Source organism: Mustela lutreola, chromosome 4, assembly GCF_030435805.1.
Source record: "Mustela lutreola isolate mMusLut2 chromosome 4, mMusLut2.pri, whole genome shotgun sequence".
In the NCBI taxonomy this organism is placed as follows: domain Eukaryota; kingdom Metazoa; phylum Chordata; class Mammalia; order Carnivora; family Mustelidae; genus Mustela; species Mustela lutreola.
In genome coordinates this window covers 105,119,941-105,146,866 of record NC_081293.1, presented here as the reverse complement: position 1 = coordinate 105,146,866, position 26,926 = coordinate 105,119,941, and the positions used below count along the sequence as shown (strand labels likewise).

Sequence of the window (26,926 nt, the reverse complement as noted above, 5' to 3'; positions counted from 1 at the left end):
CGGCAGCCGCCCACGCTCCCCCTTACCTGGTAGTACGGACGGTGCAAGAAGGAATCCGGGCAGCCGGCTAAAGCCATCGGCTCCTCCTTCCCGTTACACTGACCGCTCTGCAGCACCTGCAATGGAGACAGATGGTGAGAAGCCTGAGCAGAGAAGAAATTCATTCCTCCCAACTTGGCTAAGAACGACATGACTAAGGGGACTGCCGCTGGGACACCCCTCGGGCAGTCAGGTGCTCGGTCGGGATCTCTACCCCCGGGGGTACCAGCCGGCCTTCTGAGACAGGAGCCAGTTACAGAGCCCCCAGACCGCCGAAGGGGACCTGGCCCACGGCACTGACCGCATGCCTTCTCAGGAGCTCCCAGGGACCCCTGGGTTCCTTTCCTTGTTACAAATATTTACACCCTGACCATTTATCATACTTGGGCCATGATGGATTTAGCCCAATTCGGATGAGGCAGGGAGGCGGGTATGTGCTGCTGGGGTCCTCGGGGGGCTGCCTGTGTGCACACTGGGTCCCCTGGCCACAGTCAAGATCGACCACTGTCAGGGGCATCTAAGGGCCCCCCGCCAGCTCAACCCTCTTCCTGAAGGCCCCAGGTCTGTGAGTACAACCCCTGAGAAGAACATTCCCAGAAATGGACTTGCGAAGACCCGGGAGACTTTCCCGCCCTCTACATGAGCTGCAAATACCAGCAGCTACGTGAAAAGGCATACTGGCTCTTCCAGGGAGCTCCTAATAAGCAGGAAACAAAGATCCTGACATTTGCTGTTTTACTCTACTGTGGAGCAAACCACCAGCTCGCCATGTACGAAGCAGACGAGTTTCCCAGCTGAGTCTGAAACAGGCCCCTCCCTTCTGATGCAGCGGGCTGGGGCTGGGGTGAGGGACGAGGGGCGGGGGGCGACCAGTGCCTTGGCCTGGACTCGGGATGGGCCTTCCCTGTGCCTCTGAACACACAGACAAAAAAAGGAACGCTCCACCAAACTTCCGTGAAGCGAGCTTCTCTGAGACCCATCTTTCCTTTGAAATCTCAGCAGCAGGCAGAGAGCGGGGTGTGGATTCCAGGAACAGAGTCATCAGTCGTGAAAACATTTTCAGGAACGGCAGCAACGAACGCTCCCCATCATAATCACTCCCAGAGGTGCACGTCCTGCACCCTTCCTTCCTCCATGGTGCAGACACCCTGAATAATTCATAACTCTGGGCCACGAGAGGCTTTCTTGAGCCTCTGTCCTTGCAACTGTCGGCCCTAGCTCCACCACCAGCAAACACACTATACCCTGTAGGACTGAGCTCAGGAATCACCTCCTCCAGGAAGTCCCCACAGACTGCCTCTTGCCAATCATTGCTGCTCCAAGATGGCTCCGTCTGTGTCCCTTCTGGGCTCCTGGCCCCACGCTAGGCTTATATTCATCTTTTCATTGGCTACACAGAATTGTAAATGTTCCTTCCCAGTCTTGCTCCCCACAAGGTAAACTGTGCGTTCACTGTGCCCAACACCCAGGCCAAGAGTGGACGCTGCCCCCACTTCAACAGGCTCTCAGCATCTGGATCTAAGCAGGGCAGCATTCACAAAGGGGACTCTGGGGGGTCATCCATGCCAGCCTGTTACAGCAAGAAGAAAACAAAATAACTCCACGACGGCCACCCCACCACGTCCAGGGGCCACAGCCAGCAGGACGGACCCCCTGAGCAAACACTTTCTGCTCCTATGCTCAGGGCGTGGAAGGGCCCATCTCCCAGGAGTCGCTCTACTATGAAAAACATAAGGACAACTTAGAAAGGGGCTCATTTCATTCCACAAAATTGAAAAGGAGAATGGAAGAAACAGTACAGGCAGGAAGGGGCCTAGGACACCATAAACTGGATACTGGGGGCGGTCACATCGAATCAATACAGCAGAAAACTCAACCTGCACGAAGGAAATCCCAGAAACATGGACAACAGCCCCCAGAAAGAACGAGCCTAACACGGAGGCAGAACGGCAGCTTCCAGATCAGTGCGGAGAGCAGCACCCAGCTGTGAAGGGAACAGCACCTGCCCATCGGGGCCCCATGACCCACCCCCCCACAGAAATGCTCCCTCCAGATAGTCTGAAGTCTTCAGAATTCAGAAATCAGAGACTCACAGAAGCTTCCCAGGGGATACCTAAAATCAGATGGGGCACAAAAGTCAGGATACTGATTTCATCTGCTGAAACAGCACAGAAATCAAGGTAAGACCCAGTAATGGGCTGACCTGGGTCCTCCCCCAAAATCAGAAGTTGAAGCCCTAAAACCCAGGACGCAGAATGTGGCTGAATTTGGAGGTGGGAGGTCTTTAAGGGGTGACTGGGTTCCAGTGAGGCATTAGTGTGGGCCTTGATCTGGTGTAAGAGGAAATCAGAACACAGACACGCAGACGGATGACCATGGGAACATACGGGGAGCAGACAGACGTCTGAACACCAAGGACAGAGGTATCGGTGGGGGGGAACAGCCCTGCCCACAGCTCAGTCTCAGACTCCAGCCTCCAGAGCCATGAGAAAATGTATTTCTGTTGTTTGAGCCACCCAGTCCGTACTATTTGGTTCTGGTGGTCCTAGAAAACAAATTCAGATGCAAGGTATTAGAACGCTACTAAATTGTCATTTTAGCTAAAGGGAACAGAAGCACCCTAAACATGTAACATTTACTGCCGACCACTCATGTTTCCTGCAAGTTGTGTAGGATCCTTTAAGCCACCTGGACGGAAACTGAAGAACATACCCTAAGAGGCCGCTGGGCTGGAAAGAACAGGGCAGGTGACATGGAAGCACAAACAAGCTGGCGGGAGCACTCCACTCCCCGCCTGGGCACAGTTGTGGCGGGTCACCTCCCTCCAGCCTCCGGCAGGGCCAGCAGCTCCCAGCCCTACACACCTGCACGCCCCCATGGTGGCGAGCTCCATGTGTCCAGGCTCCAGGCCCAGCCATTTAATCCAACACCAACCTAGAGGCTGTTCTGAAAGTACGCTGCGGGGCACCTGGGAGGCACAGTCAGTTAAGCATCTGACTCGTGGTTTCAGCTCCGGGCGCAATCTCAGGGTAGTGCGATTGAACCCCTCATCGGGTTCCACATTGAGCACGGAGTCTGCTTGAGACTCTCTCTCTCCCTCTGCCCCTCCCCGCTATGCATGCACACGCGTACATTCTCTCTCTCCCTCTAAAATCAATTTAAAAAAATAAATAGATAAATAAATTAATAAAAGTGCTCTGTAGGTACAGTTAACATCTGAAATCACAGACTTGAGTAAAGGGAAACCTTCCATAATGGGCGCGGGCCTTGTGCAATGTGTTGAAGCCATAAGAGCAAAGTCTGAGGTCACCCTGAGAAGGGATCTGACCTCAAGACTGTAGCATACTCCTGCCTGAGTTCCTGAACTGCCAGCCAGCCCCACGGACTCCAGATCTGTCAGCCTCTACAGTCACACGAGCCAATTCCTTAAGGTAAGTTTCCATACAGACCCATATATGTTCAGTTTCTCTGGAGAACTCTGACATAAACATACCAACCGATCACAGCAGGCTGCCAGGACGATTCTGTGCTGTCTCCTCTGGGCCTCCCCAACCCCCCGAGGGTCTGATGGCTCTGCATGGACAGCTTCCCAGCTCTGGGCCCTTCTGTAAATACATCTTCCCACCTCTTCAGTCTGAAGTCTCACTTTCCTGGGATGCTGTTTCACCCCCTTCGCCCACATCCTGGCAGGCCTTGGGGAGGGACTCCCGTCCTCCTGGCTCCCCCTTCTTGCCACATAGGATGGGCCTTCCTGGCCGTTTAAGGACGCTCTTTGCACCCATATTAACACGTTGCCCCACACCTCCTTCTGCCACTGCTTCCCACACTCCTTCCAGCTCACTCTGTGCCTGCTGCTTGCCCTGCCTCGTATGCCTCCGGAACTCTGGGATGTGTTCAACACAGGGAAACATGCTACTTTCCCCCTGAAGGTTCAGATTTAATGGCTGTTGGAGTGCCAAAAATATCACAGAAACATGGCCATTTTATCACCTTAATATGACCTTTGAAAGTATTTATCAAGTGAGATTGCTTATCAGCCAGAAAAATACATATCCCATAAGCCTGTTGAGTAGTCCCTTTGGAACAGGAAAACTATAGTTAGATATACTAAGAAGATCAGGGTAACTCTGGTCTCTCCTAAAATGTCTCAAAACTAAAGCTAACATCATATTTAATGGTGAAAGATCGAAGGCTCTTCCCTAAGACCAGAAACAAGGCAAGGATGCCAGCTTTTACCTCTTCTACTCAACATTGCATTTGAAGTTCTAGCTAAAGTAATAGAGCAAGAAAAATAAATAAAAGATACCCAAACTGGAAAGCAACTAACATGATCTCTGTTCACAGATGACATGATCTTATCTACAGAAAACTCTAAAGATTACTAAGATACATACTCAATCTCAAGCTAATAAATGCATTAAAGTTGCAGGATGGAAGATCAACACACTAAAATCCCTTGAATTTCCATACTCTAACAAAAAGTCTGAAAAGGAGATTAAGAAAACTCCAAGGGGTGTCTCGGTGGCTCAGTGGGTTAAGCATCTGCCTTCGGCTCACGTTATGATCTCAGGGTCCTGGGATCAAGCCCCGCAACAGGCTCTCTGCTCAACAGGGAGCCTGCTTCCTCCTCTTGCTCTCTGCCTGCCTCTCTGCCTACTTGTGATCTCTGTCAAATAAATAAATAAAATCTTAAAAAAATAAAAAAGAAAACTCCATTCAAAACAGCATCAAGAATCACAACGAGGAATATATTCAACTAAGGAAGCAAAAGATACACAAAAAACTATAGATGTTGCTGTAAGAATAGAAAGAAGATATAAATAAGATAAGCATCCTGTGTTTTGGATTTGGAACATTTAATATTGTTCAGATGATGATAATACTCAAAGCAATCTAGAGATTCAGCGCAGTCCCTCATAAATTCCCTCCAGCTTTGTTGAAGAAATCCGTAAAACCTACTAAAATCTATAGAGATTCTCACAGAACTCCAAATGGCCAAAAAAGCCCTTGAAAAAGAACAGGATTGGAGGACTCACATTTTCTGATTTCAAAACCCTCTATGAAGCTACAGTGATAAGGACAGCAGGAAATGGAAGAAGGACAGTCATACAGACTAATGGACTTGAATAGAGGGCACAGAAACAAACCGTCATATATAATGGCTGGCTGATTTTCAACAAAGGTGCTGAGACCATCCAATGGGGAAAGGACAGTCTTTTCAATAAATGGTTTTGGGAAAATTGGATAGCCTCGTCCAAAATGATGAGGTTGAACTTTTGACTCACACTAATCAACTAATTAGGCTCCTTAATGAACCTACGGAAAAGTTTCCATGATGTTGGATTTGAGAATGACTTCCAGAATAAGACACCAAAGGCACAGACAACAACAAGAGACAAACTGGGCTTCATCCAAATTAAAAACATTTGTGCAGAGGACATGATCGAGGGAGTGAAAAAACCCACCGAGAAGGACAAAAGGGTTGCAAATCATTTATTTGATAAGGGATTAATATCCAGAATATATGAAGAACACCTACAAGTCAACAATAAGAAAACAAACCACCTATTGCATAAATGGCCAAAAGACTATAACTAGACATTTCTCCAAGGTAAACAAATAAACAACCAATAAACCCATAAAAAGATGCTCCACATCACTAGTAATTAGGGAAACACAAATCAAACCACCATGAGATGCCACACAAAATCACAAGTGTTGGTGGGGATGTGGAGAAACTGAAACCCTTCTGCCTCACTGATGAGAATATAAAATGTTGTGTCCTCTATGGAAAATGGAACAAAAACTCCTCAAAAAATCAAACAGAATGAACATAAGTTCCCAAAATTCTATTTATAAGCATAAACCCCAAAAGAAGTGGGAGCAAGGACTCAAAACAAATATTTGTACACCCATGTTCACAGTGGCACTGTGTTCAATAGCCAAAGTGCATAAACGACCTAAGTGTCTGTCAACAGATGAATGAACATGCAACATGTAGCCTATCCATGAGAAGGAATATTATTCAGCCTTGACAAAGGATGTCATTTTGATACATGCTACAAAATGGATGAACCTTGAAGACATTATGCCAAATGAAGTAAATTGGTCACCAAAGCACAAACATTGTAGGACCTCCCTCATATGAGGCACCTAGTACAGAAACAAGAGGTAGAAGTTAGCAGGGGCTGGGGAGAAGGGAAGTGTGTTCAATGGATACAGAGCTTCTGTTTGGGATGAGGACAAAGTTCTGGAAATAGATAGCCATGATGGTTACACAACATTGTGAATGTACTTAAGTCAACTGAATTACACACTTAACAAATGGCTAAAGTAGTAAATTTTAGGTTTCATATATTTTACCCCCAGTTTTTAAATATCAGAAAAGTTGGCAATTCGATAAGCTTCCTTTAATAAAATTAACATTCTCCGCTCAATTTTTTTAAAGATTTTATTTATTCATGGGGGAGGAGGCAAAGGGAGAGAGAGGATCTCAAGCAGACTCCCCACTGAGCACAGAGACCAGTGAGGGCTGCATCTTACAACACAGATCCTGACCTGAGCCGAAATCAAGAGTCAGACATTCAACCGACAGAGCCACCAGGCACACCCCCACCCCCCAGCCCTGCTAAATATTTTTTAATACAACCATGAGATTCAGCAGAATTTCTTAGGATGCTAAAACGAAGATGGATAAAACAATGACTACAAACTGACTTTTATACAAACTTTTTTTTTTCTTCTTTAAATGCCACCACGTTCCCAGTCACACTAGTTCTACCACTTGGAGACTGCTGACAGTTTATCCATTTTGGTTTCTCTTGAACAAGCATGCCCTCTCTCAGTTGTGTGACTCTGTGAACCCAAGTGTCCAGCTGGTGAAACAGAACCCCCATGGCAAGGGCAAGCCCTCCGTAAATCCGCCCTGCCATCTACACCCAACAAAGACAAAGACCATGGTCATGATCTGTGCTCTGGTGGAAACTCAAACCCCCATCCTACTCCTGAACAATGACAACAACAAAAAACAACAACAAAAAAAACCACACTTTGAAATGTCCTACAGCTGTGCAGGGGTAACATCCTATGCCCCTTTAAAAGAGTCCCATATTCAAATCATCAGCTGATTTACCAAAATAATGTGCTCTACAGCGGGAGAAGGGCCTGACAGGCAGGCAGATACTGCAACTTTATACCTTCAACAATAAAAGGCGTCCTCATGAACAGTTGTAGACGGACTCAGAAACTGTACCAATGACTGTTGTCTTCTCTCTTCCTTTCATGAAAGGGGCTTATGGAGAAGGTCATCACACTGTGTTGGTTTCATGTGTCTTTTGATTATGAATTTTGTCCGCTGCTGTTAAAAATAATGTATTGGCATCTGTTCCCCCCCCCCTCTTTTTTTAAAGCTTTTACTTATTCATTTTTAGAGGGTGAGCAGGGGTAGGAGCAGAAGTAGAGGGAGAGAAGAAAAGAGAGAAAGAGAGGGAGGGAATGGACTCCCCGCTGAGCGTGGAGCCCAATGCAGGGCTCGATCTCATGACCCTGAGATCATGAACTGAGCTGAAATCAAGAGTCGGTCACCCAGCCGACTGAGCCACCCAAGGATCCAGGGGGTCTGTCCCTTTTTGAACTTAGGATGAAAATTTAAATAATCTTCACCATTAAGCTTGAACTTTCTTCCTTATTAGACTACAGTTCAGACAAATAGTTCAGGCAAAGCCAAAAGTTAGCTGATTCTCGAGTCAACATTTTTCTCAACAACGTCAATATTTACACTTGTGGGTCCAGCAGCCAAACCTCAACAATGCCTTTGTTCTTTCTGTTTCATGTTTGTTTTTCCATTTTAAGGGCAATTTCTACTTCATTAAATGATATAACTGTCTTAAAATTTGAAAACACTGCACCAAATAAAGCTTTTTCAGGCATTCCTGAGACCCGGAAGGCTGGCACGCATAGGCCTTTCACATCACAACCAACCACAGAGTCAGCTCGCAGTGGATTTCAATGGCCCGGTGCCCTCCCACCAGGAGGACCCCCTATGCCAAGAAAATTGACTAGGATTCCGGCAGGTCTGCTGAAGGACCCTCACATCTCATGACCTGCCTGAGACGCACACTTGGCACCATGCTCAGGATCCGGGCCATCCACACCGACGCTTCCCCCTTCTGATCTGTCCTCCTTCCCAAACACGCTGTGCGTGACCCATGAAGCTGATGCTTGGTGCGAGGATGGACGCAACCCACCATCTAAAAATAGAGGCTCGGGTTGGTAGTGGGGACCTGCGAGCACACGGGCTTCCCCTGCATACCCACCCTCCAGGATGGAGAGTGCTGCCCACTGGACCTGCCACCCTGCCCCCACCTCCCTGCACCCACACCCCTTTCCTGCCTGGCTTAGGGCAGCAGTCTGTGACAACCACTCCCCAGCAAACACCCGAGCTCCCTCACGTGTCACCTCCTCTGACCCACTCTGAGAAAAACACAACTCCTCTGCTTACCTAGCCACCCCTGAAGTCACTAACCATGCAAGAAGGGCTCTCTCCATTTTGACTCGGGCACAAATCCAAAATATGCATTTAGTACTGCTAGGAAAACCGATTACGTCTCCTTAGGGAATTTACTATGTCCTCTCTGGCATGTCTGTTTCCCACTTTCTGCTCACAGCCACCTCTCAGGACATTCAGAAGACACCCAGCACAGGCAGTGAAGGGCTCATTGTCCCACCACCCGGCTCCACGATCACGACCGGCACCTGAACTCAATCCTACCCCACTTGTTAATTGGTAAATGCCTTCTTGTTCAAGGATGTGGTCTTGCTCCCTGCCGCACCCAGGATGGCACACAGTGGGGACTCCAGAAGGTCTGCACGCTGCCGGGACTAACCACCATCACTGTGTGTGCAGAGCTTAAACAATAACATTTAATTTAAAAATAAAATCGCAAAGAGAAGCTGCCAGTCTTAAGTCACTGTAGGAATTTTTACGAAGAAAGTGCTCCCTTCCATAAAAGCCAGAGGCCCTGCTGTTTACCAGGAACAATGTACTGGACCAATGTTCATGACATATTAAGACAGTTACTTGTGGGGCTGAAAACATAATATTCGCATTCTAAATCATAACAAACGCATAAAAAGAAACTCACAATACTTCAAACATCAAAGGGAAAACAGAAACCAGGCAATGAAAACAGCATTCAAAAAAGAAACAATGTATTCTCGAAGATGATGATGTGTACCAATAAACGTCAACTGATTCCCTTCTTTTCAAAGTAATAATCAGAACTATTCCACTATTTAAAAAAAAAAAACAAAACAAAACAACAACAACACCAACAAAAACAAAAAAAAAAAAAAACACTCAAAGTACCTGAAATAGAAATGGTTTCAAAAAAGAGCCAGGAAGGGATGGACAGAGACAGAGCAGGCAGAGACCCAAGAACAGGACAAAAGTCTAGCATGGTGACAAGCACAGGAACAGGCCCAGCAAAGCGCAGGGCCAGCGAGATGCTCACGCCCCCGAGAACAGCAGAGCACGTGGCCCCCAGTTTGGTTAACAATCAACCACAGGGCTTGGGCTTCACCCTCCACAGAACACGACGTTCTGCATACAGAGGTCTTGTAGCAAATGAAGGGACCTTACATGTCGACAAGAAACTCACACTGAAAATAAAAAAAAGGGATGCAGTAGTTTTTAATCATATGGTAACTTTACAGATGAAATAAATTTGGAGACTTCAATAGAATTAGAACTTTTATTATAAATATATACCAAAATCAAAATAATATTCAAAAAACACTCTTATAGGGAAACCTGGGTGGTTCAGTCAGCTAAGCATCTGACCCATGACCCCGAGGTCCTGGGATCAAGTTCCCCACTGAGCTCCCTGCTCCTGCTCTCTTCCTCTCTCAAAGAAATAAATTCCTTTAGAAGAAATAAAATAAGAAACACTCTTCTTTTTTTTTTTTTTTATTCTATCTCTTCTGATAGAAGACACTACAGATAAAACAGACTGAAACCCACACTCCTTTCACCTTCGTCTGTACAGGTAAAGAAAGCCATGGACTTGGACGTTCTTACTATCGATTATTTCAATTTGTCAAGACCAGAAAAAAAAAAAGATGGTTCCAAGTGCTTCTGTAGACCAGGCAGAAGGCTATATAGAGATGTGTGAGTACATGTGCAAACACACGCACATGCCCTCACACTAGAATCATTCCCGCTGTTGACAAGAGCCAAAAGAAGTGCAGGGATCAAGGTCCTGGGGCCAGTGACGGGAAGGAGACCGAAGTGACCGAGGATGTGATGGAGCTCAGTCCAGAAGTCCACACTCTTAACTAGAGCCCCACAGTCCCGTGGTTTTCCAATTAAGGTCCTTGGACAGACGGACAGACAGCACAGGTGCCACCTGGGAACCCACACACAGGCACATGCTCTGGCCCGGATGTGGACCTGTTGAATCAGAAAGTGGGGCCCTTGTGTCCCTGGCCTAGCACCAACCACGGGGGCATCCCGGGGAACGGAGCTGCACCCCAGAGCAGCGCAAGTAAAATCTTGGGGAAGCGGGCATGGTTTACAGCTCTACGGTGTTCCCAACGTTGAGAAGAACCACAGCTCTCGTCTCTTTTCTTACTTGAGCAATCCTTTTTTAAGATGTTTGCAAGGGGGGGCAATAGGGAGAAAATTGCAATAAAGCTTTGAAGAGTCACATCTCACTTTCTAGAAGTGGGGTGGGGAGCCCACCCCAACGGGATGAAGCAAGCAACATAATCAGCTCCTCCAAATGCCACCAGAATCCTAAGGACCAGATTCCCAGAGAGAAGCCATACCTGGTCCACTTCTGGCCTTCCAAAAATCGATTACGTTTTCTGACACAATAGGAAGAATCCTTTCTAGAACACGGGCAGGTGGAGGGGGAAGGGAGGCAGGCCAAAGGGCCACCCTCACCCAGCTACAGCAGAGACTGACCTCGGCACGTCAAACTTCAGGGCTTCAGGGACAAGAATCTGCATTTGACCCTAGGTAGGAGCATCGCCTTTGACTTTATACTCTGTGTCTCTTGTAAGAGACCTCTTTGGGATATTCTATTCACATATCCACAGTTCCTCACCCCTAAGTGCTTTGGTCAGCCTCCAGACAGAAAACCAGCAAAATTCTTTAAATGAAAACTTGGTGATGGCCACACTCCTCACTTACATTATTGGTGGGGGGCATCGTGCCCTCACATGATCCACGGGGAGACTCGATTGGGAGTCCCACCAGACAGGCCAGGAGGCTGAGCAGAAGCAGCTTGCCTTGGGTCACCCACACCGGCCAACTGTGTGGTCAGGGTCAGTCCTGGGGCAGTGCTCTGCCCACATCCAGGACCTGAGTTCTGAGCTCGGATGCGAGGCCCTGGGAACAGGATCTGGTCCGTGTGAGCCAGGAGAGGCCAAGGCTGGACGCTGGTCTTCAATTTCCAGCTGCCTCCACCCGCGGGCAGTGGGGTCTGTTAACATGCACATGTGCAGTCCCATGCTAAGGGCAAGACAAGGTTGCTAAGCCAGCCCCCAAAGGCTCCTGGAAGGAATGACCCAAAGGACTCGAGGTGCCCAGCACTGGAGGTAGTTGAGAAACAACCAAGCGAGAGAAGAGCGAGGGTTCCCACAGAGAACCAAGCGAGAGAAGAGCGAGGGTTCCCACAGAGAATAGCTGGGAATGCGCACAGGCAGAGCGGCCTCCCGACCTCCACCACGAATGCACTGCCAGGGACAACCACACCGGCCTCGGGTCATGCAAACAGAGGCAACGGGGGTCCGTGAGAATGGCTCACCCCACCTTCCCCAGCCCGCCTTCCCAGAAGGATGGAGGGGATCGTCCCCACTTCCCAGATGAGGACACAGCCTTTACGATGAGGAAGGACCTGGCCAGGGCCACCCAGGGAATGCAGGACCTCGCAAACAGGGAACACCCAGAGAATCAGCATAGGTAGCAGGCCTAGGAGTCGAAGAAAAGGAAGGATCGGGAGCACTCGCAGAGGACGGCATCCCACCTTGTGTGACCGGGGACCCCAGGGGGAGAAGGAAAACCACTGTAATCTTAAACTTAAAATGCGGATTTACACACAGGCCTAAAATTGGGGTCCTTTTTAAAGAACTTCCTTTTCCTGATATATACATATATATACACACACACGTGTGCGTGCGTGTGTATTCTTTAACTCATTAACGTTTTGTTTTCACTACTGGTGCTGTTACTTAGAATAATCCTTGACGGTTGAGATGTATGAATTATCACCAATTACCGAATGCTTGTGGGTGCCTTCTAAGGGACTGCTCTCTGCACATCCAAACGTAACAGGAGAACAAAAATGAGAGACTGAATCACTTAAGTGAAAAAGGGAGAGATCGCTGTGACGGCGCCCACATCGCCCACTACGTCCCTGACCTACCGCCCAGCAACCCGTCCTTCACGGGCACACGGGGCCATTAACACCACTGAAAGCCCTTGGCGTTGACTTCGCTGCCTGCACACCCGGTCCTCTAATCGTTGGGAAAGGAATTCAAACTTTATCAGAAAAATGAGGGAAGGTCTATAAAACCGTGCTTAGATTTAAACACCTTGTACAATAGATACAAACCCAAGTTCCACAGATCAGCACCTCAAAGTACAGCGCTTGTCCGTATGCGGAAACCCATATCACAGACGAGGGACGTTCAGCTAAAGAAAGCTTGAGAATTTGCAGCCTCCCAAAGGCCTGCTGCTTCCTCCCTTCCCAATCGGCCTCAAGTCCAGACTTGGAGCTGCCAGAACCCCGGTCTCTGGGGCTTTGGAGAAGGGGGTGTGGGGTCCCCGGCCCCCAGGCTCCCCCTCAAGAGCCCCCCAAGCAGCGGTAGTAACCCAGCTAGACTGCACACTGGCTGCTTCCCTGTGGAGTCCCTCTTGACCGCAAACCACTGGTGAGTGATGACCAGGACACTTGGGGGCTCTCTGGAGCTCGCAGAAGGCCCTCTGGAGCAGTTATGTTTTGTGCCAAGTGCAGGAATTACATATCCAAAAAACAAGTGATTAGGATCACTGGGTTTCACATCTTGAAAGCATTAAGGCTGCACTGCCTTCCAGAGCTTTCCCAGGGTTGCTGGTGAATTCAGCAAAGTAAACCCGTTTCTTGGGCTCCTATGATACCAGACGCATAGGGACTACAGGTCAGCAGAGCGAGACTTGCTTCTGCTCGCTCTACGAGACATAGCTCAAATCCTGCAAAGCATGTGTCAAAGGAGGGTCCTGAATCTTGCTTGGAACGGCATCCCTCACACGGCTGGGAAAGTGAGCCTTGCATCCTGGTTTAGAGATTTCTGATAGCTCCAGGCAGCGTAAATGTCAGCTTTGTTCTGAAACTTCACAGCCACGGCAAGTGTGGGTGGGACCCCATGCACACCCACTCCCTCACTCTCTCTCTGTCCACCACCTGGATGATCGGGGACAGATAACCACTCTTACTTCTGACTGTGTTCATTGAGCGTGTCACCCATTCACACCTCGCAGAGAAACCTGACCCATGAAGCCCTTCTCGGCTTGTGCTCCGGAGAGGTCGTCGTGGCCAGAGATCAGTTTAGTCGCAGCTCTTCCCTGGTGACCCGAAGATGAAACACCCATTTCTGAGCTGTGTTAGCCCCCGGAGTGCACCACACGCCAACCCGCCAGACCCAGGACAAGTCGTCTGGGAAGCCTGCCCCCCACACATGAAGCTGTACCCTCCCGGAGGGAGTGGCTCAGCATCCGTTTGCCAGAGAAGACAGTCCGTAATTACTGGTTTCACTACCAGTGATTATCAGACAGGGGGCTGGCAAGAAGAGACGATCCCAGGGCCACTGTGTGTCCCTCTGCCAAGGCCAGGGTTCAGTCAGTGAGTAGGTTTGCACAAGCCTCAGATTTGGATCTCTTATTTTTTAATTTTTTAAATTAATCATTTATTTTTTACCAGGCTCCACATCCAGCGTGGAGCCCAACGTGGGGCTGGATTCCACGACCCCGAGATCGAGACCTGAGCTGAATAATGAGGTCCAAAGTCAGATGCTCAACTGACTAAGCCCCCCAGGCTCCGGGTCTGGATCTCTGAGATAGAGTTTAGCTACAGGGAATTCTGATAATGTTTTAAAACAACCCAAATACGTTCACTTTCAATCCATTGGCTTTAACCAGAAAACTGTCTTTCCTGACGAATAACCCCAACATTGTGTCCTTGGCAGGACTTGAACCGCCACCGAGGGACACACACTGGACCCTCTGCGGAAGCAACAAACCACATCGTGAAGCTGCGTCTCTTCTCTTCTTCTTTTAGGGAGAGAAGCAGCAGGAGAGCAGAGGGGAAAAGACAATCTCCAGCAGACGCCATGCCCAGCACGAAGCCCCATGCGGGGCTCGATCCCACGACCCTGAGATCATGACCTGAGCCAAAGCCAAGAGTCGGAAGCACAACCGACTGACCCTCCAGGTGCCCCAAGGCAGTTGTCTCTTCTCATATTCTACGACCTGGGCTCCAAAGAAGAGAGGCACATGCACACGGTCGGTCACACGAACACCACGACCAAGGCGCAGGAACTGCAGACACCCAGCGGCCTTCCCTTAGACGCTGACGGAAGCAGACTGCGGGCACCAAACATGGTGCTTCATCCCGCGTCTGCTCCAGAGAGCCGCGCTGCTAGATCAAAGCATCGGAGGGGCATGGGAGGAAAGTAAGACCATGGGGCTTCCCGTAAAACCCCCATTTTACTATGAGTCCTTCCTGCTTCTGTAATCGGAAAGGAAGGTGGGACCAGGTACCAGCCTTCTGCTCTGCCTCTCGCGTCCTCATTAAGAGCAGGAGCCACGTGGAGCAGAGCCCAGGCCACGTGTGAGTCAGCGCCCACCACTGTGTGGCCTGGAGAAGGTCCAGGGTCCCTCATCACCCATTAGCTGGGGGTGAGATGAGGCCACCTAAGTAAAGGGCACAGCCGGCCCGACACGGGGTGAGGTTACGACCCTCACCGGCCTATGCACTCTGACCTTCGACATTCTGGCTTTAGGCAACATGCACACTGACCGTCATGGCCGGACAGGGGCCGGCCCAGGTGAAAACAGAAGGATGTCTGTCCTGGCCCCACAGACTCTGAGCGAGAACAGCTCTGGTCTCATGGACAAGGCGAGACCCACCCCCAGCCCCCAAAAAGGAAAAAGCCATGAAGGCGCCTCTTTCAAAACCATCACGGGAAGTCCTAAACTCCGACTACAGGAAGATGCGCCACATCGAAACACCTATTTTTTTTTTTTTTTTACAAACTCTTGCTTTCTTACATAAAAAAGGTCTAAACGGTTCTCTGCCACCTAGGTGACGCTAAAAATTCTCCCAACTCCGACGTCCTAGAGGTCTCCACACGTAATAACCTCCTTCACGTGAGACTCGGCTTTTCGTTCGTCATGACCGTCACAAATGGTCGACATTCTTGAATGTCTAATGGTAAAATGGAATTTTATAACTGTTCCGCTGGAAAAAGAAAGAGGTTTGTGTCTACACAGGCCACAGGAGTGCCACGCTACCAGGGTCAGGATAAATAACCACCAAGAGTTTCTCCTCCGAAGTTTGCAATCAGCAGGATGTGCCACTCTGAGAGCAGCGCCTCCCCCCACTGGTCCTACACATGGCAGCAGCCGCGGCAGCAAGGACGTCCCAAGAAGCTATCTGCGGGCATCAGGTCACCCGTGGACACAGCAGGACCAAGAAGGCGCAGCTCTGGAACGCCACCCGCGTCTCTGTCCGCTGCCCCGTCCCCGGGACCGAGGCTGCTGCTGCTGCCCACGCGGAAGCCTGGAGCGCGGACACGGAGCCGCCCAGTCCCCCCGGGCTCGCCGTCACCGTCTCGCCGCACGTCATTACCGTCATTACAGGCCTCCACCCTCTCTAACTATGACTGTGACTCAGAGAAAAATGAATCCTCCTTTACCTCGGAGTGCTCTGTTGCCGCCGGCCCGGCAACCCCCTCAGGAACTGCGTCACCAGGCTCCCCCGCCCCAAGAAAGAACGGGAAATCTCTCTTGAAGACAGGTGACAGGTGTGGCCCTCAGATCGCACCCAGGAACCCCACCGGAGCTCTGTCCAGTGCAGAGAAGAGGGCCGTTGCCTGGGGACCACGGGACGGCCTCCAGAGGAAGAAAACCGCGGTGAGTTCCCGGTTCCTTTCACTTCACACAGATTCCCGGACAGAGCACAGCACAAGTCTCCAACCGGAAAACACCAGCAGACCTGCACAAGACACGCTTCCGGAAAGCCTGCCCCCCACATACATACACCCTATACAAAGGATGGGGGGAGAAAACGGTTCTAACAAAACCAAAAGCCTTGTCCACAACAGCCACCCTACTCTACCCAACAGCACTGGAAGAACCTGCCCCCCCCCACCCCAGTCTCAGCAGGGCACACGGGGGCTCATTTTTCACACCGCCCCCATCCAGCCCTTGACTTGGCAGTGGTGGGGTGGGGTCCCACTTGGATCCCCCGGAACAGTGTCTGCTGGCCAAACAGGAAGTGATCTTCTGTGTCCCACCCAGCGGAAACAGGACAACTGACCCCTCGCCGGAGTATGGCCTGGGGGGGCCCCAGGGGAGCTCTGCCTCCACTTGCCCCCAGCATCATAAAGGGAACAAGGAGGGAGAGGTGGGCTGCGTCGGCATCTCTGCCCCTCACCCCGGCCTCCCGTGCCAACAGGGTCTGGTGGGAGTGGAGTGACCCCCGACAAGGAACGAGGCATGCGTGTACACCCTCCACTCCCCGACCCTGTTCCCAGGGGGCCCAAAGGCGAGTGGAATTTCCCCTGCACTCGGCTGTGGGGAGGCAGTGCTCTGGGAAGGTGTAGATGTCCCCCTGAACTGAGACAAGGCTGTCCTCAGGTGACAGTGGCCAGGCCCAGCAGGCAGGGGCCACACAGCCCCACACAGACCAGGAGCAACGCCTCCACGGGGAAGACCCACCATGGAGATGAAGCAGGATCGTGACGCTCACCCTAAACCCCAGATGCCCAGAGTACCACTGAAGTTCACCCGTCACTGCAAGAACAAGATCCCTCGTGACCAGAACAGGAGAAGACAGCCACAGATGCCCACGGTGACAGGAGTCGGTTGGAACCAGCATGGGTTTCAGAGTAGCCGTCATAAGAAAGCCTCTCAAATGAGGACGGACTCTCCTGCTACAGAAGAGAGCTGGAGAGCTCCATCTCCAGGGGACCCGCAAGCCGGGAGCACCGGGCTCTCTTTCTTGCTTCCAGCTGAGGCCACGAGCTGTCAGTTCCTTCCATCAAGAAGCCAGGTGCCGAGACCCAGCACTGCCCTCAAGGCCATCCATGGTGACCAGAAGCCAGGACTACCAGCAGCCGATGGGGGCAAAGGTCCGGGGCTGCGCGACGCGTGCATGGCAAGGGAGAGGGAGTCGCGCTCCGTGTGAGGCAGAAATGAAACAACACGGGCACTCCATGGGACGACACAAAAAAAGTCTGCCAAAAGAACTTTAAGGATGGAGGAAGGAGCAGGCCAGAGAGGAAGATGCCACAGCGTGCGTGCCAGTCCCCTCAAGTCTCTCTGCACGAACGCTGGCCTCAAGCGACAGCAGGAGCGACTTCTGTCTTCCTCTTTTTGAGGGCAGAGAGCAACACAAGCAACAAAAACTGGGGCCAGGGGGCGGCCAAGCTGTAGGTCCACCAGAGCCTCCGAGGGATCAAGAGTGGGAACACAGACATTGGGCAATGTAAGCCCCTCTGTACCTTTCCCTGTCTCCCATGACGACCCCAAAACAAACAGGGTTCTTGGGATGCAGCGACAGTGAAGAACAGAGGGAGGGCGGCCCTAACGCCCAACAGATCCCCCCGCACTGTCGCTCACAGCCCCCTGTCCCTCCGGGATCACGATCCCCACGGCAGACTCACCCATACCCAGACGCTGGGTGCCCTGGTCAGAGTCACCACCCACACTGAAGCCTGTAATTTACTAATCTCCCTGTTGGCCACTAAATGGTCCCTCTCAGACCATCTTATGTGGTGTTTCAGCATCTTCCTAAACCCCCCCGGGGACAGGGCTCCAACTCACAGATCAAAGACAAATGAGTTCTTAAGGGATTATCTTGCTTCTAGGACATGTTCCACATGTGCCAGGGCTGTGGCCAGCCCAAGGGCCCAGAGCCCCCAGCACCTCACCTAGCACAGCCTCTGGTACCAAACATGGGCTCTCTGCAACTTACCAAATGAGCAGAAAACGTCAGGAAATGAGAACTGATCCAATGGTTTCCATCAAACGTGTTACACGCCACATTCAAGTTAGCAGAGCCTAACTCGGGTCAGATTGGTTCTCTTTGATGCCGGGGACGGTGGAGGACACCACGGAGCCATCCGTGCACGTGGTGAGGCAGGCACTGCCTTGCAGAGGACGCACACTAGACCTCCCAGCAGAATGGCCTCTTGCGCAGCCGGCAGACCTGCACCTCCCCCGCTCCCCTGCTACCTCTGTGTCACAGGTAAGTGCAGTTTTTAAATCGTCTGTCTGGGATTAAGGATGCAGAGTGAGGCCAGGGATAATACAAACTGGCTTTTAGGGGTGTCTGGAGGGCTCAGTCGGTGAAGCGTCTGCCTTCGGCTCAGGTCATGATCTCAGGGTCCTGGGATCGAGTCCCGCATAGGGCTCTCTGCTCAGTGGGGAGTCTGCCCCTTGCTTGTGCTCACCTGCTCTTTCTCTCTCAAATAAGTAAATAAAATCTTAAAATCAAAAACAAAAACTGGCTTTAAAAAAATCTAAGAATTTCTACCTTGGCCTCATCCCTGGAGAAGCCCATTATGGGAGCTGTCAGTACCACGGGGAGACACAAAGGCACCCATCCACCATCCAGCCATCCCCCCAGGCCCAAGGGGCTCTGGGGCCCCAGAAGCATCAATGGGACCGACACCTGCTGCGGGAGAGGACATCACATGATGGTTCAGGCTAAGGAAGGGTTTTGCAGCTCAAGTGTTTTTGGAAACACCCTCCCGGGAGCAACCTTCAGGGAGCCACCCCTTAGTCACGACACCCACTGACCTCTGTAGGCAGTCTGTCACCCACCCAGGGATGGATGGCCCCAGACCCAGCTCCCCACTCCCGGAGGACAGATGCGGCATGCCCTACACCGTGCTTTCCACACCGGAGGACCCCAAGCCTAAGCGCCATAGAGAATTAGATTTCAAGCCCCCGACAGGAGGATCAGCTGTGAAACAAGACTTGGTTTCATTGTGTGCCTGAGCCAAGAGGTCCTGGGGAGGCTCTCGGCACCAGGGGCTCACGGCTTTGAAGAAGAGCCATGTTTGGGGCGCCTGGGTGGTTCAGTGGGTTAAAGCCTCTACCTTTGGCTCGGGTCATGATCCCAGGGTTCTGGCATTGAGCCCCGCATTGGGCTCTCTGCTCCTTAGAGAGCCTGCTTCCAGCCCCCCTGCTTGCCTCTCTGCCTACTTGTGATCTCTGTCTGTCAGATAAATAATTGAAATGTATAAAAAAAAAAAAAGAAGAAGAAGAAGAGCCGTGCTCAAATGCTAACAGGGAAAGGCAAGGACCTGAGGTGAAGGCTGGTCTGACAATTGAGGGAGTGGGGACAGGAGAGACCAGGGACGCTTCCTGGGTTTTCCTGGATGTGCATCTCGGGCACTGTGATGACCCGCCAGAGACCCCCAGGGAAGCTCAGCACCGCACGTAAGAACCCCCAGGTCCCGGCTAAAGGACAGAGGCAGCGGGAAGGCGCACAGGGGTCCAGCGGATGGCCGCCTCCAGGTGAGAGCATCGGCCGGCCCCCTCTCCCCCGCCCCGCCACCCTCCTTCTGCACCCCACCCCCGGAGCTTCAGGAACTACCTGGCCCCCCAGGAGAGCGAAAACAGGGCCAAGACAAGCAGCAGCTGTCCAGCACCTGTGCCCCAGGTCTGCGAGACCAAAGGGACAGAGCCGTAATCAGCCACGACCCGCTTCCTCTCCATCTCATTCACTGAAGACTGAGGGCACTGGTCCTGCAGGAAGGCAGGAGAAGCTCGAGGAGGTCACGGTTCACGGGAGCAGGACAGGGGGCAGGAGCAGGAGAAGCTACAGCTGTTCCCAACCGTGTGGGGGATGTCTTGTCTGCGAGGGCTCACAGGGGACAAAAAAAACCTCACACCCCAGAATAAAAAGTCAGTTGCCATGCTAGCTATCCAGAGAAAAAGAAATGCAAGCCTGTACCCTCGCAGCCCGGAATAGGACATATAAATGTCGTTTATCACCTCACATGAGGTGGATGCTCCAGGGAGGTGTGAAAAACAATCCCGATTAACCGAAGAATTGAAGCCCTTCTGTTCTGCGCCGTACAGTTCAGGAGTCCGTGGTCAAGGAAAGAGACCACCTGAAGTAGGCAAGCTGGACAGAAAGGCCAGCACCCCTGACCCAAGGGCTGTGGAGCCCAGTTCCTCGGCCCGGGGTCCCCTCGGTTAGGGGTCAAATCCACATGCGCCCACGCGGAAGCCCTAAGCTCGAGCTGCAGAACGTTCTGTCTTCAGAGAAGGGTCTTCAAAGGGGTGATTAAGGTCAAATGAGGTGACAGGTGGGCTGTCATCCAGGAGGACTCCTGTCCTTCTAAGAAAAAGCGATGAGGACACAGGCGCACACAGAAGGCAGGCCACGCTCAGAGCAGGGAGAAGGCAGCCACCCCCATGCCAAGGAGAAAGGCCAAAGCCACCTTCCATAGAGGAACCATCTCTGCTCACCCTTGATGTCGGCCTCCCAAGACCTCCAGTGCTGAGCCAAAACACACGTCTGCTGTTCACGCCGCCCAGGCTGTGCTATTACCTACAGCAGCCCGAGCTGAAGGACACTCTCTCCCTCACCCACCGTCCTCCCTGGGAGTAGAGGCTCGAGCAGGAGCATTTGCTGGAAGACTGCTCTGGCCTCGGTTCCCCCACTAAGACACCCACAGGGGGCATGAGTAGATCCCCACACCCCCGCCGACTGGGACTGGAGGAAGGGTCCGTGCCAGTCTCTGAGGGCTCACATGCATGTCTCAGGACAGCCCAGGTGGTACCCCCACCCCTCCTGATAGAACACGAAGAGGGGCCTGGAGAGGGGGAGGCACGCGCACTAGACACAAAGGGTGGCCCGCGAAGCCCGACGAGGCCCAGCGAGGACGGGTCTCGGGCCACCCACCTCGGCCCAGTGAGTGAAGGCGGGGAGAGGGGCCAGGGAGAGGCAAGTACAGAGACTCCCTGCAGAAACCCAGAATAAAGGAGCCACTGTTACACCCCGGCCTGCGATGGCAAGTGCTTACTGACCTCGCCTTATCAATATTTAACAGTCGATCCTCCTCCTAAGATGGATCTGTGCGTACCGGTGAAACACCCAACGGACCTCACCTGTCAGGGGCTTGCCCAGGCTTGGGTGGTTTGGCAGCTGCTGCAGCTCGACAGAGAGGACCCAGATGAGACCCCGCTGCCGGTCACGGTCACGGTCACGGCCAGGGTCACGGCGCCCACGCTCCCCAGGGCACCCTGCTCCGGCTCAGCATGATGCTCCACTCCGAAGCTGAAAGTCAAAGAGGCCGTCACTGAGCGCGTGGAACTTGGGGGGACGTGCATCTTATGCTCTGCACCCAAGACTAAAATCTTTTAAAACAGACACACAGGATATTTTTTTCAAGGAGATTTAATTTAAAAAATTCTTCAAAGAGCAGAACGAGAAAGAAGTCCAGGAGGAGTAGGCTTCTAGTTGCCATGTCAACGGACTGCAGAGACAGATGCCTGCGGAGACCAGAGCCGGGAGAAGGGAGAGGGGCAGCTCTGGGTCCCAGGCCTCCGTCTGCACATCCTCCCCCTCCAGCCCAGGAAAAGCTTTTGCCCCCAAGGTGGGCGGGGCAGGGAATGCACAGACCTTTGCCCTCCCGCAAGGTTAAGTTCACCCATAATTCATGCTTTGAGCCCCGATCAAAGCCCACATCCTTCCCAGGCTCCTCTCCCAGGTGACAACCCTCAGCCCATGCCACAGAGACCCTCCTCCATCTCAGCCCAGGCACCACCCCACGGGGCAGACAGGCTCCACTGGGCACCATGCATGTGCCTTGCACAGGAGGGGCAGAAGCAGGTGCGTCTGACCTTTGAATCCTGGTTACTGGCTTTGATTCCCTCCACAAGTCATCTTTCCTGAGGGATGAGCAGGAGGACTGTTCTAGGATCCCGGGACAGTGTCAGGACCAAGACTAACCCCAGCCCGGATGGGGGGCAGTGTTCAGCCACTGGGGCGCTCCCGGACCCTGGCTCCTATGCAGGTAGTGTGTGGAGGGCCCACGTCCCCGAGGACGGTGATCCATCACTCAGAATGCCACTGACTCTTCACAGGTCACATGCAACACACTCCCCTGGGGACTCCGTGGGGCGATCGGCACAGAGCAAGCCTTAGGCCAGAGGCGTCTTCATCACCGCCGCTGCCTCTGTGCTTGGTCCAGGGTCTGGGACGTGGGTGCCCTTGGCAGGGATGAGATCCCTAAAGTAACCCTCCCTGATCACTCCAAATGCAGACAAATCCTGCATCTCTGACCTGCTACGGAAGAAGTCAGAGATCTAGAACTCAGTGGGGAAGGATCCAGCATGGGGGCCGGAGAGCCCTGTAGCTCCTGACACTCCCCCATCTCAGCAGGTGACATCTGGGCGAGATACTGAGTGAGCCTCTGAGTCCCAAAAATCAGCACCACAACAGTACTCCACCTAGAGCTTTTATGAGGGAGAAATGAGCCAGGCTGTAAAGATACTGACCCAACGTTCAGTAAACGTTAAAGGAATAAGAGATATCATGAACCAGGACGCGTCCCACAGTTGCCCCACAATGAGGGGTCAAATACGCTGGCCACCTGCACACTAGGAAGCCTGCCAGTGTTCAGACGGGACGCTGATCTTCTGAGGAGGGAAAGGGGGACACAGGATACACGATTACACGCATGATCAACACTGAAGGTCACCTGTCGATGCGAAGGCGTTGTATAGTAAAGGGCCCCTTGCTCTCACCCTCAAAGAATCCACAAGTCTGAATGGGTTAGAGCAATTACACCCACTGCAACGTCTCTTAGCTCTAGTAGCTAAGTGACCACAAATTTCAAAAAAAAAAGTGTGTGATCAAACACTTGGGAGATTTGCCTTACTTTGTAACAGACAACATAAATTCATCTGTCACTGGAGAAAAAGGACAGGCAGCTGCTTGTTGAGCACATCGCCATTAACCATTTAAGCTCATGACTCATTGACGCCATGAACCATGAACTCGTCAAGCTCACTAACCATTTCTGTCTATTTTTAAGAAAGTGAATGTTGAACGTCCCGGCAGAGGGCCCAAAGACAGGCTGAGTTCTGACCGCGGTGAACCGGCAGAGCTGAGATGGTCCTCCTCAAGGTCAGGACCAAGCAAGGGCCACAGAGCACATGCCACCAGCAAACCTCCAGGCACCACGAGCCACGGCCCATCCGCACCCAACACCAGGGGAGCCACTGCCGGGTCCGTGACATTAAGCACAGTTACCGACACTCTGCACCCTTTGCCCATGGGTCAAACAGCGCGTCTCCTGCCCGCTCCCCACCAGACACAATGTGAACCTGAAATCCTACGTCTGTGAACTTGGGTGAAAAACCAACGTCCTAACCGACTCCCAATGCGTATCAGAAACAAAGGACCCCCAATCCCTGTGTAGTATCTGTGGTATCTTCCAAAACGTCCAGACACCCAACAAATCCCACCTTTCGTGATGAGGACATTCAGTGGGAGCAGCCACACGGCTCTGGGAGAGTCTAGGCCTTGGTAAAAGGGGACAGAACGCTCTTCATTTAAAAAAACTTAAATTCAATACCTTCCAGATAGCAGAGTCCGTTTGTGACAGCAAACGGAGAACGACAGATTGAGAAATGGATCAATGGAATGGAACCTAAGGAAAAGTCATTATATAATGTCAGAAGGCAAGTGCCAGAACCTGAAGGCAGCCTAAAAGAGAAGCAAAATTACACGGAAATGCCAGAGCTCACACGGCTTTAAGTGGGTCTGCCTGCAGGCAGGACGCGCCATTCCAGAAATGTCACAATGACCTCGGCCGCACCCAGATGCCAACACCGTCCTTTGGAACCATCCAGCACACCGGAAGCATTCAGCAACAATGCAGGAGGGCGGTCATGGCCGGCGTCCAGAAGGGCCCTCCCTCCATGGCCCGTCCACCAGCGACCCTCAGGGGCTTCCACAGGGATGGCAAGTTGGCCCAGGTCAGGGAATCCCACCCAACTGGCCACCATCCCAGAAGTCACCCTGACTTAATAAAAACGTACGCCTGGGCCCAGACGGGGATCTCAACTCCACGGTCAAGCAGAACCAAGGATCCTCCAGTCCTCACCGTGGGGCTTCCAGGAGCGGGCCATCGAGCAAGCTCGAAGACCGGTTATCCGAGGCCTCCCCGACTGGACCTGCAGCAAGACAGGCTACCGACTGCAAAGAGGCAGGAGACCTCCCCCTAAAGCCAAAGTCAGAGGAACAGCAAGGGACAGGGTAAATGCACGTGCCCACAGATGCAGTGACTGCACGGAGAATGGGTACGTGCGCGCACACACACGTTTTAGCTCCATCCCAACAGCAGAAGCACAGCCCTACGTAAACCAGAGAAGTTGCAGCCTGCCCCAGACACGGAAGAGCCCCGGATTCATGGAAACAGGCAAAGTTCCCAACGGGAAGAGGACACCTCGCATAGATCTGATGCCCTTCAAAGCAATCAATTGAGAAATGAAAGTTCGTTTTGTAAATGAGATGCGGCTATCAACCTAAATGCATGAAAACGAGTGCAATCAGTCACAAGTCTGCGGTTGGTGCACACTAAGGGAGAGCTGCCCTCCTCTCACAGTAAATTATAAAGCAAAAATGGTCAAAATAGTGTGGTACCAGCACAGAGCTACAAGCAAGAGCGTTCATCCGAAAGGGGCTGGCCAACAGGAATGTTTGGGTTTGCAGCATGTGCTCTAGGAAGACCGTGTCCTAATCATCAGGCTTCCACATGCTGGCACACAGGATCCATGGGGCTGAAACTCTGGGGTCGACCAGCTTTCCCTGACTGTCCTGCTGATGCCACCAGGGATGAAGGGGACGGCCGTGTTGCCCACAAATAGCAATGACCACCACCCTGATTGACAACCTGCCTAGGTCACACGCCTCGCCAGATGCTCCACCACCCACCACAGAAGAGGTTTTTGAGGATTAAACTGAAACAAGTAAATGCAGAGAAGACACATAACGGAATGTAAAAATGAATGGTTCTTGCTTACGTACAAGGAAACGCCGTCAATCCTTCAAAGCAGAACTGTTTCTCAGGATGAAGAAACCAAGGCTGGGGTACAGTGAGTACCTCCCAAGGTCCCAGAGCGAAGAGAGGAGAGAGCCAGGACTGAATCATCAGGCATTTGAATCTGCCCCATGTGTTTTATTATTTCGTTGATGAGCAGAACTTGTAGGATAAGAAGAGAATAGAAAAATCATGCACTCATTTGTCTTCATTTTTGTTCTTTCCGATCACATTGTTTGAAGCATATTTTATCATTTTCTTTCAGAGGAGGAAAAAAAAAAGATTTAAAAGAAGAGCCTGAAATTCGAAGCACAGAGGATAACGGGGGGAACCTCCCCTGCTTGTCAGGGGTCTGCAGGTCAGAGACAGGGCGTAAAAGAGGGAATGCTCTTGAGCTCATGAAAGCCTCTACCAGAAACGTCCAACCACCAAAAGGCTGACATAACGAGGAGGAACCAGTAACCTTGCCCTTACAAGCCCAGATGACAGCAGGGGCCACCCCGTGTGATACACCCCTAGATGACACCGCAAGGTACGAAACAGAAACCAAGCATGAAAGTTGTCTAGAAAAAGCTAAGAAGCCAGCGTTATTTCCAGAGGAAATACAGGACCACCAGCTAAGGCCAAGCTCCTGTCAGCATCTGATAAATCAGATCCCAGCGCGACCCACACGCCCTCAGTCTTTCTGGGAAACAACACCCAGACAGTGACAAAAAAATAAAGCAGTCTTATTCTTAGAAGCAACAGAAATAATGTACTTAAGAAGTATATATGTATCTGAGGAAAACCCAGAAACTTTGGCGAAGAACCCACCAGAAATCCAGAAGAAGGTGCCTGGCGCAAACGCGGCTGTTCCTGGGAAGGGCAGCCCTCCCCTCGCTGCTACTGGCTCAGGTAATGGGGGAGCGGGTGCACTCCTGGCCGGCACCCCAGGTCTGTCTGCCGGGACCCGGCTTGCCTGCAGACGGGTGGACAGGCCGGGACAGACACGGAAGTCGGCAGAACGGAACAGGATCTGGGTGAGCCGAGCCACCAAGGAAGAACGAAAAGAAAGATCCGGGGTTAGGGGCCAGCGGCGCTCAGAAAAACACAGGCGGATCCTCACCCCCCACCATCCCCACAGACGAACGACTCAATCATCGTGAAACACGGTAAGAGAAGGCACGGAAGAAGACTCGACGAACTCTGGGTGAGGAACACCTTCCGAAGATTCTCGCCCGGAAGCCAGGAAGGAAAATCCACCTCCTTCCCAGCCCCAGGCCCTCTCTACAAAACCAAAGGACCAGCAAAAAGCCTGGGGAGAAAAAAATAACTGGAAGCAGTGAAAATGCGCTTGTCCCGCTCCCCGTCCCTGGCTTGGCACGACCCACCTCCACCAGCAACGCAGCTGCTCGGCTATGGGAGCAGGAGAAACCCACCCACCACCTTCCTCCCCACTCAGCCACCCCTCTCCTCCCTCACACCAGCCTCAACCCCCGCTGCACTGGCGTCCCCTCTCAAGCAGGCTGCAGATGCGTGGGGACACCCAACAGCCACCAGGCCTGACCCTGGGGCC

The 26,926-nt window shown here is 51.9% G+C and overlaps 1 protein-coding gene across 6 annotated transcripts in view; it reads right to left on the bottom strand.

Moving 5' to 3' along the window:
* Positions 1 to 26,926, bottom strand: part of GRB10 (growth factor receptor bound protein 10) — a 171,002-nt gene that overhangs the window by 117,824 nt on the left and 26,252 nt on the right. For 4 of the 6 annotated variants that reach the window (XM_059170616.1, XM_059170621.1, XM_059170620.1 and 1 more), the window contains exons 2-3: positions 21,431 to 21,599; positions 27 to 116 (exon numbers count right to left, since the gene is read on the bottom strand). In XM_059170616.1, coding sequence (XP_059026599.1) covers positions 27 to 77 — 51 coding nt within the window. In that variant the 5' untranslated portion in view covers positions 78 to 116; positions 21,431 to 21,599. Of the gene's footprint in view, positions 1 to 26; positions 117 to 21,349; positions 21,600 to 26,926 lie in introns of all 6 variants that reach the window. The other 2 variants (XM_059170618.1, XM_059170619.1) reach the window with 2 other exon arrangements.